This window comes from Dendrobates tinctorius, unplaced genomic scaffold (genome assembly GCF_039654945.1).
Source record: "Dendrobates tinctorius isolate UK_male_01 unplaced genomic scaffold, ASM3965494v1 ptg000022l, whole genome shotgun sequence".
NCBI classification, from domain to species: Eukaryota; Metazoa; Chordata; class Amphibia; order Anura; family Dendrobatidae; genus Dendrobates; species Dendrobates tinctorius.
Genome location: NW_027361690.1, coordinates 88,074,482 through 88,092,598, shown reverse-complemented (window position 1 = coordinate 88,092,598; position 18,117 = coordinate 88,074,482). Strand labels below are relative to the sequence as shown.

At 43.1% G+C, this 18,117-nt stretch overlaps 1 protein-coding gene across 1 annotated transcript in view; it reads left to right on the top strand.

Annotated features, from left to right (window-relative positions):
• The window catches only part of IGDCC3 (immunoglobulin superfamily DCC subclass member 3), a 267,620-nt gene that overhangs the window by 43,914 nt on the left and 205,589 nt on the right, over positions 1-18,117 (top strand). The window contains exon 2 of the mRNA XM_073568864.1: positions 10,913-11,218. Coding sequence (XP_073424965.1) covers positions 10,913-11,218 — 306 coding nt within the window. The remainder of the gene's footprint in view (positions 1-10,912; positions 11,219-18,117) is intronic.

Genomic DNA, 18,117 nt, shown 5'->3' with positions numbered 1-18,117 from the left:
TTTCTGCACCTATTTGTGGCAAAACCTGATGCCATCAAAGTGAATGAGAAACCTGAAGTGTTATGCACACGTTGAGTATTTTTGACTTGCAGACTTGGTGCAGGAAATAATCTGCTGCTGCAAGTGAATTCTCCGTGCGTTTTTGCCTTGCATTTTACACCATAGACTTCACTCAAATCAATCAAAAACGCAAGCAAAAACATGCATTTTTGCAACTGTGTTTTTCCTGCCAAGAGAAGTAGAAAAGGTGCAGAAATACGCAGCGTGTGCACATATTCTAAAAGTGATAATGAAGATTGGTTTGAGTGGGAAAAAGGAGGGGAATGTTTGCTTACATATGTTTTCCCTTTTATACAGTGTGTGCCGAAAGTATTCAGACCCCTTTATATTTTTCACTTTTTATTTCATTGCAGCCATTTGGTAAATTCAAAAAAGTTCATTTTTTCTCTTTCATGTACACTGTGCACCCCATCTTGACAGAAAAAAACAGAAATGTAGAAACTTTTGCAAATTTATTAAAAAAGTAAAACTGAAATATCACGTGGTCATAACTATTCAGACCCTTTGCTCAGTATTGAGTAGAAGCACCCTTTTGAGCTAGCACAGCCATGAGTCTCCTTGGGAATGATGCAACAAGTTTTTGACACCTGGATTTGGGGATCCTCTGCCATTCTTCCTTGCAGATCCTCTCCAGTTCCATCAAGATAGATGGAGAACGTTGGTGGACAGCGATTTTCAGGTCTATCCAGAGATGCTCAATTGGGTTTAGGTCAGGGCTCTGGCTGGACCAGTCAAGAATGGTCACAGAGTTGTTCTGAAGCCACTCCTTTGTTATTTTAGCTGTGTGCTTAGGGTCATTGTTTTGTTGGAAGGTGAACCTTCTGCCAAGTCTGAGGTTCAGAGCACTCTGGAAGAGGTTTTCATCCATGATATCTCTATACTTGGCCGCATTCATGTTTCTTTCAAATGCAACCAGTCGTCCTGACCCTGCAGCTGAAAAACTCCCCCCATTGTATTGGGCAGATGATGAACAGTGCCTGGTTTTCTCCACAAATACCGCTTAGAATTATCACCAAAAAGTTCTATCTTCGTCTCATGAGACCAGGGAATCTTATTTCTCATAGTCTGGGAGTCCTTCATGTGTTTTTTTTAGCAAACTCTATGCAGGTTTTCATTTGTCTGGCACTAAGGAGAGGCTATAAAGGCCCGACTGGTGGAGGGCTGCAGTGATAGTTGACTTTGTGGAACTTTCTCCCATCTCCCTACTGCATCTGTGGAGCTCAGCCACAGTGATCTTGGGGTTCTTCTTTAACTCTCTCACCAAGGCTCTTCTCCCACAATTGCTCAGTTTGGCTGGACGGACAGATCTAGGAAGACTTCTGGTGGTTGCAAACTTCTTCCATTTAAGGATTATGGAGGCCACTGTGCTCTTAGGAACCTTGAGTACTGCAGAAATCCTTTTGTAACCTTGGCCAGATCTGTGTCTTGCCACAATTCTATCTCTGAGCTCCTTGGCCAGTTCCTTTAACCTCATGATTCTCATTTGGTCTGACATGCACTGTGAGCTGTGATGTCTTATGTAGACAGGTGTGTGCCTTTACAAATCAAGTCCTATCAGTTTAATTAAACACAGCTGGACTCCAATGAAGGAGTAGAACCATCTCAAGGAGGATCACAAGGAAATGGACAGCATGTGACATAAATATGAATGTCTGAGCAAAGGGTTTGAATACTTATGACCATGTGATATCTCAGTTTTTCTTTTTTAAAAATATGCAAAAATTTCTACATTTCTGATTTTTTTCAGTCATGATGGGGTGCAGAGTGTACACTAATGAGAAAAAAAGAATTTTTTTGTATTTACCAAATGGCTGCAATGAAACAAAGAGTGAAAAATGTAAAGGGGTCAGAATACTTTCCGCACCCACTGTATATAATATAGATCGCTAACCCTAAAGATGGCCATACATTTTAGGCTAATGTCATCCAAGACTGACGATTTTGGCATAACTGACAAACTATCTAATCAGATGTTTATCTGTGTTCAATCCTCAGATGTTATGAGCTGAAACACGGTCTAAAACCTTCCATAAAAATCTGATTTACCTATGCAAAATTTTGGGCAAATTAGTCCAGTTCTTTAGCTGTAAATTAATATTTTCTTTTGTATATTTGGTTGTGAATATGCTTAGATTGGTAATTTTAGAGAGCTGAAATTTAGTGCAAAACCTTCCAAAGCTACTGATTTACCTATGTGACACATTTGGGGCAAGTTGGTCCAGTTGTTTTACTGTAAATTAATATTTGCTGTGATATTCTGTTACTTTTAGTGAATATATCGATAATTTTAGGTCCAACAGAGCTGACACCTGGTGCAAAACCTTTGAAAGTGCTCCCTTTATATCTATGTGGCAAATTTGGGGCAGATTTGTCCATTGTTTGGATGTAAACTAATATTTGCTGAGACATACCACTTTTTTGGGGGGTGAATATATGGAGAATGGCAGGTCCTAGAGAGAGATGAAACCTGGAGCAAAACCTTCCAAACTTCATAATTTACTTATTTGGCAAATTTGGTGCAAATTTGGCCCAGTTGTTTGGTTGTGTATAAAGAACAAAAAATCATTTGTATTTATACACCGTAAATGATGACATAAGAAAGTCAAAGAGTTGAAAGACGAATAAATATAGTATGAAATACATTAACACATTACTATGGACCTATTACCTGCAGCAGATGTAACAGGCATTGAAACCTAATTAGGGGCTAATAGAAGTCAAGAACCAGCAGCTTGTATCCATATAGTCTAATGGACTTCATAAGATCATTTTACAGCAGGATTTTCTGCATGTAGAGGCTGAGGAGCCTTTCGTAGTGTGGGTGGCACTAGATACATCTGGTGTTTTTAGATAAGACAGGCTGCAAATGTGAAAAATGAGAAATGTGTTACATAAAAATCAACACTTACTTTCATGGGTGAGAAGGGGTGCTGAAAACATGCCCAAATATTGGTCATGGTAGAGCACTTCTAAATAAGCAGTCCATGTATTTTACACTGGAGCTACAGACAATTACTGGAATCTATAGTCTGAACCAAAAGAATTTCACTCACCCTGTTCTTATATACCAGATCCCAATGCCCTGTGTGATCGCTGACAGCAGAACAGAAAATAACCAGAACTCTAACGCACCAATAAAATCCAATTTGAAACAGTACGCTTACACGTATCAGGCTGAAAAGCCCTTATTCATGGCGTTAACCCAAAATGTAGAAGCATATGGAGGCAATTTTTTAAAATATTTCTAAACGAACACAGATTTCTTAGGCCTTTGGAACTAATGGTCATAGTATAAATCCAACTGTACCAATTGGGCCTTAAATGAGTTCTCAACCTATGGACAATTCCTACACGCTAGCAGAGTCCATTAAATTGAATCTATCACCAGGTTTGGGCAATAAGAGATACAGCCATTACCTTTCAGAGCAGATATATAGCTTTCTATAATGCTGTATATCTGCCCCCAACCAAACCTGTAAGGGGAGAAAAAAAACTTTTATTATACTCATCTGCGCTGCGGTCCGGTCCGATGGGCATCACTGGTCTTTGTCCGGCGCCTCCCATCTTCTTACGATCCCCATCTTCCTGATTGCTTCATGTGAATGAGGCATCCCTTCTTTCCTGTGCAGGAGTACTTCTCTGCACTGTCGGTTGCAGAGCAAAGTACTGCAGTGTGCATGCGCCGGGGCTCTTTGACCTTTCCCGCCACCTGCGCACTGCAGTACTTTCAACAGGGCAGAGAAATACGCCTGTACAGGAGCGCAGTGCAGAGGAGACGCGTCATCCACACTAAGCAAGTGGAAGGGCAGCATCGCAAGAAGAGAGGAGGCACCGGACCAAGACCAGCGAGCCAGACCACCCCGCAGGTAAGTATAATGAAAGTTATTTTTCTTCTCTTCCAGGTCGGGTTGGGGGCAGATGTACAACATTATAGAATGCTGTATATCAACCCTGAAAGATGATGGACTTATCTCTTATTGGCTAAACCTGGTGACAGGTTCCATTTAACAGAAAACAACACAGGGAAATAAACCTTACACAATGCTCATAGGAATGATTGAATTCTCTACTGCAGTGTTCCCCAACTTTGGTCCTCCAGACCCACCAACAGGTCATGTTTTCAGGATTTCCTTAGTATTGCCCAGGTGAGCATTCCATCACCTAGACAGGTAACAATTCCATCATCTGGGCCATGCTAAGAAAATCCTTAAAACATGACCTGTTGGTGGCTCTTGAGGACTGGAGTTGGGGAACACTGCGAGTCTGCTGGTTGCAGGACAAGAGGTGCCCTTTTGCTATACTTGCCATTAGTCTCGATTTGGTCAGGACTACCCTGGGAACCAAACCATGAAAAATGCAGGATTTTTGCAAACCACTCCCAAAAGTGGGTGTTAATGTGCAGTCATTAGCGGGGCTAAACCATCCCAAGCCATTTACTGATGGCATATGTGAAATAATGGCTGTCACTTTCCTCACTTAGCTGCCTTTCAGAAGACCATTCAGACATTCATTTAGTCCTTGCCAGTTTAGGAACAGACAAGTGGAACAAGTTATGCAAACGGAAGCAGAAGGACCCGACTGATTATTAAGGGATTTCTTTTTAGAAACAAAAGAAAAATCCTTCATGACGGACACCAAAAGGAAAGCAGATGGACTCTATAATACTCAATGGGGGCCCTCTGCTGCCTTTTGTCTGTAAAATGGAACAGACAATTGGGATGTCCAAATAGACATGTGAACAGAGCCTTAAGGGCTCATTCCCACTTGCCATGAAATTGAATGAATACAATCCGATAAAAAATCAGATTGAATTCGGACCAATGTTATTCTATGATTGTCTTCATCTGCGTTTTTTTTTCAGCTCAGAACGGATCATGATCAGACTGGAAAAAAGTCGCAGCATGCTGCGATTGTAATTGGAACTCGGATTGCATCCCGCAATAGAAGTCAATGGGTGCAAGAAAAAAATCACATAGCACTCGGTCCATGCGAGTGCTGTCCGATTTATACACACTGATCGCATTTGAAAAGTCGGCAATTCATATGCGGGTACAGTAAAATTACACTGACAAGTAAGAATAGAATAGATATGCTGACAGGATAGAAGAGATGGATTACATACAGTAAATACACATAGAATAGGTAGATATATAAATGTCTGTGACAAATACAATTAGTACAGTGTGTGTGCACAAGACCAGAAATGTATTTAATTAATAAAAGATTATTTTGGGGGAAAAAATGGCTTGGGCTCCCACGCAATTTTCGTTAACAGCAGAGGGAAAGCCAATGGCTGGGGCCAGAAGTTTACAGCCTGGGAAGGGGGTAATACCCATGGAGCTTCCCAGGCTTATAATATCAGCTCACAGCTGTATAATTAGCCTTTATTGGCTTTTAAAATCGGGAACCCTAAAAAAAATGACGTAGGGTCCTACTATAATTAATAGCCAGCAAAGGCTATGCAGACAGCTGCGGGCTGATATTAATAGCATAGGAAGGGGCCATGGATACTGGCCCCCCTCCAGCTAAAAACATCAGCTCTCAGCCGCCCTAGAAAAGGCGCATCTCTAAGTTGCGCCAATTCTTACACTTAGCATCGCTCTTCCCATTTGTCCTGTAGCAGTGGCAAGTGGAGTAATATTTGGGGGAGTTGATGTCACCTTTGTCTGGTGACATCAAGCCCTGTGGTTAGTAATGGAGAGGCGTCAATAAGACGCCCCCATTACTAACCCCATAGTCACATTGTAAGAATACACAGACACCCATAAAAAAGTCCTTTAACTGAAAGAAAGACACAGACTCCTTTAATAATCTTAATTAAACCATACTTACAAACTCGACTAATTCCAGCGAAGCGTTCGATCTCCTGTAATAAAAGTAAAATAATAAAACAACAATATATCATACCTGTCTGTCGTTCTGTCCTATGACTTAATCCATATCTGGGGGAGAAATAGTTTTCAACCTGGACGATGCCAAGATGCGACCGTCCCGGCTGAAAACGACTGGTGAATGTGTAAAGGTTGGCCAGGGTGGTAGTCATGGCTGAGGCTATTTGTGTTAATGCACCCTGGCCTCCCTTCACAAGTATATGCTGTCCATCATTCCAGCTCCTGTACCTTCAGGGTCCCCTCCATGAGGTGGGAAGCTTCCTCTGTCCGGTTGTACACAAAATGAGCCAAAGTACATTTCAACTTGCCAATAAACTACTTTACTGAACTTCTTCTTACACAGCACATCCAATTTAATACAGCATCAATATTAGATTGTATGAAATGCAACTCTTCCTCTTTCCCTATCCTTCTCTCTCTATCACCTAGCACATTCCTGGGTCGGACAGTATCTTTCGGTTCCTCAGCATTCTCCCTGTTAAGACTTACTTCGTTCGGGAGTTCCCCCAGCTGTTTCTCCCCAGTTCTGAGGGCATCAGCTCATTCCAGCTCCTGTACCTTCAGGGTCCCCTCCATGAGGTGGGAAGCTTCCTCTGTCCGGTTGTACACAAAATGAGCCAAAGTCCATTTCAACTTGCCAATAAACTACTTTACTGAATATCTTCTTACATAGCACATCCATGTTTAATACAGCATCAGTATTAGATTGTATGAAATGCAACTCTTCCTCTTTCCCTATCCTTCTCTCTCTATCACCTAGCACATTCCCGGGTCGGACCGTATCTTTCGGTTCCTCAGCATTCTCCCTGTTAAGACTTACTTCGTTCGGGAGTTCCCCCAGCTGTTTCTCCCCAGTTCTGAGGGCATCAGCCCACGCAATAAGCTGCCACATGATGAGCGACCTGCCCACAATGCTGTGACTACTTCTTGAATTACAGTTTCCTCTACTGCTGTGCTGTTACTCTTGCTGATGCTCCGGCCCATGGTCACTGGTTGGCTGGGTTCCACACTTGCAACGTTGCATGGTACGGTGGCACCAGGGCTAGATAGCCCACCCAAGCTAATGGGCACCCTGGCCCCGACTGACTCCACTAGGAAGTGTTTCCTGCCTTATCCCACCGTGACCCCTCCTATGTTTAACGATGTGTAACACTAAACCCTATAATTATAATGCCCCCCATCTAGTGACAAACAGGGGAAACTGTACTTTCCCTTTAAGATAACAGTAAATATAATACAGTAGCAGCAAAAGTACTTTGCATACGTAAACCACAATTATACAAAGCGGGACGTAATTAAAAAGGGGTTAAAGGCAGATATCGTTCAATGCAACCCCTTACAAATGAGCTGCTGGAAGCGCAGCTTCAGTGACTAGCGGTGACGTCACTGAGGCTGCGTTCCCAGCCAACCTGAACTGGGGTGACCTTTGGACCATGGGAACATGCCAGTGATGAGGTCACCGCAGTTCAAGCTTAGTGTCTTCACAGCGGATCACCGTGTGTGTTTTGACAAATATTTCCTTTGAAAATGATGTGTAAAGGACAGAGAATTGCTGTATGTAAAAGCTCATGTTAAAATCGCATTGCACTCGGATGTAAATCGGATGGTAGGTGTGAAGATTTGGATTGTACTGGAATGACACTTGCATTATAATCGTCCGACTCTCCTGCATCAAAATCGGACCGATTTTAAAATCGATAGTGTGTGTCCAGCCTAATGGCGAACCCAGCTCCTGTTAGTTATTGCTATAAAGAAAGAGCACAAATAAGTAAAACACCCTATTTTGTAGATTCAGACAATTCTATTAAATGTACTTGCTAGGCTTTTGCTTAGTTAGTAAAGTCCCCCCAACCTCCCATCCCCTTTATAGTCCAAGCTAAAGAATATATTAAAAGGAATCTGTTGGCAAGTTTTTGCTATGTGTTCTGATGACAGTATAATTATGTTGGGGCTGAGACACTAATTTCAGGGATGTGCCACTTATTAGGTGTCACGGTCACGTGTGTCTGGATGCAGCGAGTACCGCAAGACGAACCCATATGACACACGTGACCCTGGATACAGCGCCTCCAGTGGGGCGAATTTAAGTAATAAGACATGCAGCTGGATACACCGCCTCCAACTGGCGAATTTAGATATTACACGTATATATACAAAAGTCTGGAAACCCCGCCTCCAGTAAGGTGAATTTAAATAATAAAGGGGAAACCTGGGTAACAATAATAATAGGGAACGGGGAATGTGGAGACCTCCTGCACTCCCCTGAGCCAGTGTCCCTGCACTCCTAACATTCCCTATGCCGGTTCCGCACCGGGCGACGCACGCATACCTTAAAACCCTGACTCGCCCTTCACCTAAACCCTCACTAGGGAATTGGTTGGTGCGGAAACTAATCTCACCACTGCACTAAACACACATCAGGGAAAATGACAATACAGGGGGACACCACTTAGCTTTTTGCTCTGTTGCTTGTGCTCCCTGCAACAGAGCCCCACCACCTACGTGTATCTTCTCCTCCAACAGGATCCATCACCATAACTGGATCCATCACCATAGTGCAGCCTTGGAGCAGAGTCCACCACCAGTTGCAGCTGCCCAGTAAACAGAGTCCCAAAGATGAGTCCAGCTTCTGCCAAAAATTCCAGCATACTTGAGTCCAACTTTTCTGCCAAAATGTCCAGCATGCTTGAGTCTAGCTTTCAGCAACCAAGTCCAGCATGCTGAGTGCAACTCGCGCCATAGTCGCCACTCCACCAAGCCATGCAAGCACTTCCTGCTGACATCATAAAGTGCGACTCCACCACGCCATGCCAGCCCTTCTTGCAGACCCCATCGTTGGACTCCACCAATCCATGCCAGCACTCCTTGCAGACTCCATAGCTGCCACTTGTCCCCTCTGGCTGGGCTGCCCAGGACTCTTGTTCAGCTCCATCTTTCATCCAGGCTTACTTGTGAATGAGTAACTGAAGACCTATCACCCAACGGTGACCAAACACACCTGACACTCTTTTATAGAGCCTAACACGTGATTTGTAATTACGTGCACATTAAACCAAAGAACTAAAGTGCGATACCACTCACCACCACCTGGGCAACTTAGAACAAATGACACCACAGTGCAATAATTCTAATGGCCACCGGGGGCAATCACATCACTTTGGCACACAGCCAAAGGAAAAAAAGTTCACTTGTGCATTTAAACTGTCAGATCCAACCTGGATCATGACATTAGGTTGTGTGTTGTTGTTTCCATATAATGAAGGTTTTATTTCCTTTAAAGGAAACACATATTTTAGGCAGAGAAGTGGGTCGCCCTCCCAGGGCTGTGGGGTACTCGGTACCGGGCCGGTGTCAGCAGGATGTGTCACAACAGCGGTGATCCGGTCCGTGGCCCTGGGCGCCCAAGTAAAGGGGGAGATTGAATGGTGGAATGTAGTTGATTAAATGAATAGTTTGTGACGCCACCTGTGGTGTTCGGCAAGTGAGATGTTATGCCGACGCTGCAGATCCACTGGGACTGATGGTATGGTGCAGCAAAGATGTAAAAGCTCCCCACAGGTGAAGCTGTAGTCCCAGGGCAGTGTAGATGTGGTTGGCACGGGGATGTAGCAGTGCCGGAAGGGTAGGAAGCAGACAAAGACACAGCAGGGTGCATTTTCTTTACCTTTACTTGATAAATGCAGTCCAGGGTCCTGATTACAGATGGTATCGGAGCAGGCTAGCCTGGAAGTAGCTCAGGGTTCTCTCTCAGCAGATGGGCTGTGCAGTCTCCTTTCCTAGCGCTTATTTGAGTGAAGTACTCCTAGTACTGAGTTACACTGAAGTTCCTCCTAATTCTCTTCTACTGGCACTCCTCATATGGCAGACAGCTGTAGCCGCTATTCCTCTCTTGGCTCACTCCGTGCTGTTGTGCCTCTGAGTCTTAGATGGGGGTAGGGCATTTACAGCCTCCTACTCCTCTGGTGTCTGTTGCAGGACCATTAGTATCCGTACAACCGTGGAGACCAGGCTCCAGTTCATGTGCTCTCACTGGAGATGAGCCTTTCCTCTCCGCTCGATCTCTGTGCTTCTCCCTCACATCTGAACACTTCACCCTCCTCACACTAACTGACTACTCCTTCCTCTTGGCCCTCAGAGAGCACTCCTCCCTTCAATTCCGGTTCAGAGTCCCCCCTGCTGGCCTGGAGCGGAACTGTGTTGCATGTAAAGGTTAACTGCGAGAGAGACCCTTCACTGCTTCCAAGCCTGGCATTACCCTCCCTGAAGGAAGGCAAAGTCACTGTGGCGGCCATACTCCTGGGGGCGCCACAGAATTCTGCAAACATACCTTGCATTTATTATGTGTCAAATATACTGTACCAACATTTTTAAAGGTGGATTTCATTGCCAGACAATAAATTTTCATTATACTGAGGTATCCCAAACCAGCTGGGATCATTATAACGCACATGTATTGTAATGCTCTGTATTGTAATAGTGTGCAAGGCTTATTGTGAAAGTATTAACTTTTTTTTTCTTTTTTACACAGAAGCAATATATTCCAAAGCACATTACAGGTTTATGAGTCCATGTAACATTTAGATGTCATTTATTATTATTTATAGAAAACATCTCCACTACCTTTAAGTATGGAAAGTACCAAAACCCACATTCTGCATGTTCTTCATATTTACAAGAGTTAATATGGAAACTAGTAATAAACCAGATCTAGTTTTCGTCCTGGGAACAAACCTGCTGTGGATACTCTGGTAGCTTTTAAATGCTCCTAGTTTTTTTCCTAATAAATGTATCAAATTCGCTATACTGTATACCGTAATCAACCGAAGCTTGAATTTTTGAAATCTCTCTATTTATGTACTGTACATCCAAAAAAAAACACCTAAAAAACATCAAATGTGAAAGTAATGTAAAGATGGAATACACCAATCATCTTGGTTAATAACTGTTTTGCTCACTCACAGGTCAAGGACACTCAGTGGAGTTGGCATTTACAGTGGAGCCCAGCGATGAGGTAGCAGTACCAGGACAGCCTCTTACTCTGCTGTGCTCTGCAGATGGGGTCCAGCCCATTACTATTACATGGAGGAAGAATGGCGCACACCTGTGGAATGCGGCAGACATGTTTCCTCTTCCCAATGGTTCTCTCTATATTCCTTTCTTCCATGTCGATAAGGAGGATGGGTCCTCTGACAAGGGTGAATATGACTGCGTGGGGCAAAATCGTTTTGGGACTGTGGTGAGTCGCAAGGCAAGAGTGCAGGCAGCAGGTAAGCAATTCTATCAGTGAACTACATTCACAAACCCTAAAAAATGCATGTAAAATAATATACACCAACAAATTGCTATGGAGCATTTAAAATTAATCTCCACACGTTGCCACTATTTTAGAGAAACGCACACCAGTCGCTGAATGAGAGGGGTCTAGACTACGGAAGAGAGCTTAGAGAACTTACCTCTTGCAATTTGGACTGGCCATGACACCCTATGCATTGCTTTCATGCAATAAAGGGAATCTGTCACCCAATTTTAGTGAGATCATGTAAAGATATCATTCAATTGTATGTCACAAAATGATTCTCTTAGTACTTTTGCTTCCCCCTGACCCCGCACCTTTGATGCATAATTACTGTATATACTCGTGTATAAGTCGAGTTTTTCAGCCCAAAAAAAGGGCTGAAAAGACCCCCCTCGACTTATACGCGAGTCAAGCAAGTTTTTAAGTCAAACTTACTTTTCGGGAGGTGTTGCGGGGACGCGGCAGTCCAGCCAGCACACTGCCAGCACACGGCGATGTTCTCCGCGTTGCTCCGGCGCCATGTCTTCTTTATGAGTAGCTGCGGTTCGGCCCGCCTCCCCCGCCGGCTGTGCAGAGCTGTAGTTTTCTCTCTGACTGGTGAATCACCAGTCAGAGAAGGTACGACGAATGTAATTGGCCGCTCTGGCCGCTCTGGGCCGCCTCCCCCTCCAGCTCTGCAGCGCTGAAGCTTTCTCTCTGACTGGTGAATCACCAGTCAGAGAACTTAGGAGAAATGCAATTGGTCGCTCTGGCCGCTCTGGCCCGCCTCCCCCTCCGGCTCTGCAGCTTTAACTTTCAATTCCTCTGTCTTGCATTTCCACCCCCACCCCCTCCCTGCTCTGATTCTCATACGCAGATGCGTGCTGAAAAGAGCGTAGGTGAGGTGGGTGGCTGGGTTTTCCTCTAGCACGGCCCGTACGGAGCCTGTTATGAGGTTATGAAATACTGTATTAAAAAAGCAATAAAGTGAAAGGCTTGTTAGCCTGTCATAAGTTGCCTCTCTCTCTCAGCCTCCCGCTGTCTCTCTCAGCCTCCTGCTGTCTCCCACTAAGGCTGCATTTCCCACCCTCGACTTATACGCGAGTCAATACATTTTTCCCAGTTTTTTTAGGTAAAATTAGGGGGGTCGACTTATACACGGGTATATACGGTACCTTTTTTATCTCGGTTGAGAGGTATGTAAATCGCCACGGTCCGGTCCGATAGGCGGGGCTTATTCGCCTTCTCCCCCCCTCCTCGGCTTGCTGAACGTAACTTCATCTGTGAATATCACAGATGCCGTAGTTTTCCGATCTTGCGCATTGAAAAGGCCTCCGGCGCATGCGCAATATGGCTTCCTCTGCACTGCGCAGGGCTTTACAATGCATCCAGTGGCCAGGAAGTGTGTCCTGCATGTGAAGACTTCCGGGGCATAGACCACGCTGAAAAATACCGGCGCATGCACAGTACCGATGGCCACAGTTGGGCAAAGCATACTGCGCAAGTGCCGGAGTTCTCTTCAATGCGCAAGCACGGAAACACTACGTGAATGCAGGAAGAAGAACAAAGAAATGCGTACAGCAAGACAGGGAGGGGGGAGAAGGCAAATAAGCTCCACCCATCCGACCGGACAGCGGCGATTTACATACATCTCAACCGAGATAAAAAAGGTATTTATGCATCAAAGGTGCAGGGTCAGGGGGAATCAAAAGTACTAATATAATCCTTATGTGACACACTATTGAATGACATATTTACATGATATCACTAAAAATGGGTGACAGACTCCCTTAATGAACCCTTAAAGGGATTGTCTGTTGAAAACAACTTATTAACTATCCACAGTATAGGTGATAATTTATTGGTCTATGGGGGTCTGAAGCGTCAGTGAGCTGTCAGTCAGCTTTGTTTTGACCAAAACGCATTTTTGCAGTTTTTTCAGTGTTAATTATAAGATCAGAAGGCAGATGGGGGTGGAGAAGAGATGGCTCATAAGTAGAAAAAGAAGCATTTTTCTACAACAATATGATATACGATGTTTCTTGTTTTTCTGCTTATACTATTGACTCGTGCAAGGTTTGTTGAAATGACAGAGAGCATTTGAGTACCGTAGATTATATTTCTATTATTTTATACAAAGAATAGTGGAGACAATATGAGACCAATAAAATGCATTAGTTATTATCATTCATAATCCAGTAGTTACTTTCCACCATGCTAATAGAGGAAGGCTGATGTGATAGCGGGAGGAGGTCAAGATGACACAAATAATGTGCCGAGGGGAAAAGAAATGTCAAGGGCAGAAATCTGCTATTTACAGTATATTAGTAAGAAAATCCTCCGAGTCTCCCTCGCGATTAGTACAATGTGGATATGGAAAAGTTTTTGTTGTGTAAAAAGCTTTAAGCAAGACGTGTAGAAATAAGAGGAAAACGAGTTTCCTTAAAGGGTTTGCTCACGTCTGAGACCACTTTTTTTTGTGTTTTTACCTAAATAAATGCATGTGGGGACAGAAATCATTTTTGTAATTCAGCTTTATTAAAATGTAAAATGTTTACACCATTTTGCTTGTACGTGCTCTTTGTTTCCCTGCACATTCAACCTTAACGAGGTCTGTAGTCATAAATCAGATGAGACAAGCTCAGAATTAGGGCTCGTGCAGAAAAAACGATCAGACAAAACATGTCAATGAAAATCACGCACGTTGCAATCTTTACCTCGGACAGACTCTGTCCGAGGAAAAAATACAGACTGACCGGAAGGAGAAGATGTAGACATTTTTTTTTACATCTTCATCACAACCGAGAAAATTGGATCAGAGTGTAATCAGAGTGTGATTAGCATAATGGGCCTGATTCTCTCCAATGGGAGAAAATACAGGCGTGTGACCCGAGCCTCAGGGCTGGTACAGATAACCTTATTTTTGGTGAAATGCGATTCGATAAAACATCAGAAGAGGTCCAGCGCCTGCGCACTGCAGTAATCTGCTCTGCCCTCAACAGGGCAGAGCAGTGAGCCTGCGCCGGAGCCGCGACTGGAAGCAAAGACGAGGACGTCACTGTTAGAAGATGGGAGGCGCCGGACCGGACCGCGACACCCTCTGTACCCGAACCGCCCCTGGGTGAGTATAATATAACTTGTTTTTCTTCTCTTTCAGGTTACATCGGAGGCTTATCTACAGCATTACAGAATGCTGTAGATAAGCCCCTGATGGCGGTGGCCACATCTTATATACCAAAAAAAAGGTGACAGATTCCCTTTAAGTAACATGCTGATATAAAAATTGTCCCATTAGCTGAAGAACTGCTCCCTAATAAGAGCTTAATATGCTCAAAATTTCGCAATTTTCACTGTTATATTGAAAAATGAACTGAAAATGAGCATCATACATGACAGGCTGCAGCTTCTTCACAGACTGTAGGTTAATGTACTGTACAGTATGTTACTCACTTGCTGGAAGTTTGAGAGCTTGTTAGAAAGCATCTACTACTCTTTGAGAAAAATATGGTTTTCTGACATTGCTTTTGGTCTTCCTCCAACTAATTATAGATTGTATCCCCTTGTGTATAGTTTCTTGGCAAAAACAATTCCTTCATCTTATGCAATAGCCAATTTTCGTTTTTTGCAATTTAGTTCTTTCCTCCCCTTCTTCTAAGGTCCCCCTCACACGTCTGCTTAAAAAAATCAAATGCGTGAGACCCTTTTTACTACCCGTGTGGTTTTCTGTTGGCCGTATGTGTGTACCACTCGTGTGCCATCCGTGTGATGTGCATTTTTTTTTGCTGAGGTGTGGCAACTAAAAAACGGCAACTCTAGATGTTCAATTATATTTTACGGCGTGGACCATGCAGGTTAAATTTTATATTTTGGCAGATTGGACTTTTATGGGTGTGGCATTACTATAGAATATTTTTTTTTTTTAAACTCATTTGCTATTAAATGGGAAAAGGGCGATGATTAACATTTTTTATTTTTTTGAAATGTTTAAATATTTAAAAAAAATCTTTACTTTTTAATTATTTTAGGGGAATTGAATCTATGATTATCTGAACAGTTGTTTTATATACTGCAGTTGTATGTAAAGAAAATCACAGTATGCAGTATACAGAATATACAGAGAAAATCACAGCACGTAGAGAAAATCATAGTCTCAGTACAGCCTGGCCCTGTATAATAGCACGTCCTGAATGCCATGGCCACTTATTTGCACCCAACAATTGTGTTGCAGAGGGGCCAATTTGTGTATGGAATTGCCAGTATCAAATGATGGCTTATGTAACACAGCCATCATCTGCCAGGTATGGTGCAGGCTCACCTCCTGAGCCTGTTCCATACGCCCACAACTTACATGGGCTGTTCATGTACAGTGTATGTCTGTAATGGGACAAAATTTACATTTTTTCAATTGTCTTTTAATTAATAAAAAAAGAGGAACGCAACACAATATATGGAAGTTGTTAAATTGAATTTGACACAATAAAAATCAAACCTTAAATTTAGAGATTTTTCTAAGTTAATTATTCAGTTCTATGAGCAGTGAGAGAAGACACAAGATAGTCCTCTGACATTTTTTGCGACTTTATATTCCGAGAAGAATCAAGTGATGAAGGCATCCTTCCATTAATTTTCATTAAGGACAATGCTCAGCCAGATAAAAATGCTTTCTTAAAAAAAATTGAAAGAAAAAGAACTTGGATGTGTTGTGGGGAGCAGCAGTCTTCATTCTGTACTGTTGGGGATAGTTCAATATAGGAAAAATTCAACGTTTCAGATCTGTGAGCTTGGTGAAGATATAAGACTATGAATGTAGGTGAATCCATGATGTATTGTGGTGTTCAAAGCTAATAGTTGTAAGGTTAGATTAGGACAGGTGGAACAATTTTTTCAGGGATCCCATGTTGTTTGACAGGTATCATGTGTGTAGTGAAGTCTAGCAAGCTGGTTAGTTCTTCCAAACTACAGATTTAGTGGACCTTGTCTATCCATTTGGTGAAAACATTACGTAGCCAGGGAGCTCTTAGATGGTTGGAAAAATAAAGTGGGTCTGACTACAGTATTGTCTTATGCTAGTTATATTTTAGGAGAACATATTTTATGTATAGTAGACTATATGTCTTCACAGGTTTTTACTAACTGATTATTCCATAAGAGTGAAAGGAAACCTGTTGTACTTTGGCATCTCCATAGCATATGATAAGCCCAAAATCGTGGAGCAACTCAGGTGTTATACACCACTGGGTAAGTCATTTGTAATGCTTTCTTGGCATCTTGATGCATCTTGAGAAGTCATGAGAGTAAACTTCCTTGGTGAGACTCAGTTTCACCTCTGCCTCCCAGGAACAGATGTAAGACGGGCGGGCTGGCTAAGGTTTCATCCAGAGAGTTGTGTGTATATCTTAGAAAGCCTATGCCTGACTTTGTTTTTTATAAGGTAGATTTCTTCAAACCAGTTTAATTCCCTATGAATGTTGTAGAATCTAAGTACGGTAGATTTCGGCTAATCTGAAGTGTTTGTAAGAAATTGGGATTGCAAAATAGCACTCTACATACCGGATTATAGCTAAATCTGGTATAGACTTTCCAACCAGTAACTTGGCTATCATGTGTGGAGATGATTCCATATCATGTGATAAATTTCTATCTGAAACTTATTAAGTGAGCAGTGAAGCAGGGGTTGGGGAAACTAAAAATGTAATTTAACTCTTTTGCACCTTCATGACCATATAATGAAAATATACATCAAATGGTAATAGGGGGTGTATGGAGTGGGCTCCAGCACAAAATCTGCTCCATGTATGGTAGGTGCTTGCTGTATTGTACTGGTGGCACCTTCTTGTTATTGCTGGGATCAGAGCCAGCTCCAATTGCTGCGAAACCTATGAGATGCTGTGGTCTGTAGCAACTGCTGCATCTAAATGATTATCACAGAAGGAGAAGGTGACGAGGCCCCTTCGTCACCCCATTGCCCGCCATACCACAGCATGATTGCATTGTGTTGATTGATTGTCATGGCAGCTGTAATCCTATTAAAGGCCTCTGTGTCTGTTTTTAGCGCTTAATAGGTGATTGAAAGATTTATAATATACAGGGTGGGCCATTTATATGCATACACTTAAATAAAATGGGAATGGTTGGTGATATCAACTTCCTGTTTGTGGCACATTAGTATTTGGAAGGGAGATGGGTGGTGACCATGGTGGCCATTTTGAAGTCTGCCATTTTGGATCCAACTTTAATATTCCAATGGGAAGAGAGTCATGTGACACATCAAACTTATTGAGATTGTCACAAGAAAAACAATTGTGTGCTTGGCTTTAACGTAACTTTATTCTTTTATGAGCTATTTACGAGTTTCTATTTGTTTACAGCCTGTGACGAACGGGGGGTCCTTCTGCTACCAAAACGCGACGGACAGCGGATCCTGTGTGACCAATATGTCACAATCCCACCGCTGCCACCAATATGTGACGAACGGGGGTCCCGCTGCCACCAAAAACGCGACAGACAGCGGACCCTGTGTCACCAATATGTCACAATCCCACCACTGACACGGGTGTATCAGCGGATGGAGGGGCGCGACACACTGCCGGCACACGGCTATCACAGGCACAGTGGGGGGCTTATCTTAGTTATCCCACCACTGGCACCATGTGACAAAAATTCAGCAAGCTAATCTTGCTCTAACAATTTACCGCAGGGGGGTATTTTGGATGCCCCACCACTGCTAACAACCTTCCAAGATACTGCGGGGATTTATGTATATCCCACTTTCTCAGTTCCACTTGGGAACTCGCAGCTCTCCGGCGCCCCCCTTACCCTCAGGTCAGTCAGGGAATTGCACCTAGGATAATTAGTCGCCGGACGGGCTGCTTGTTGTGCACGGACAATTAG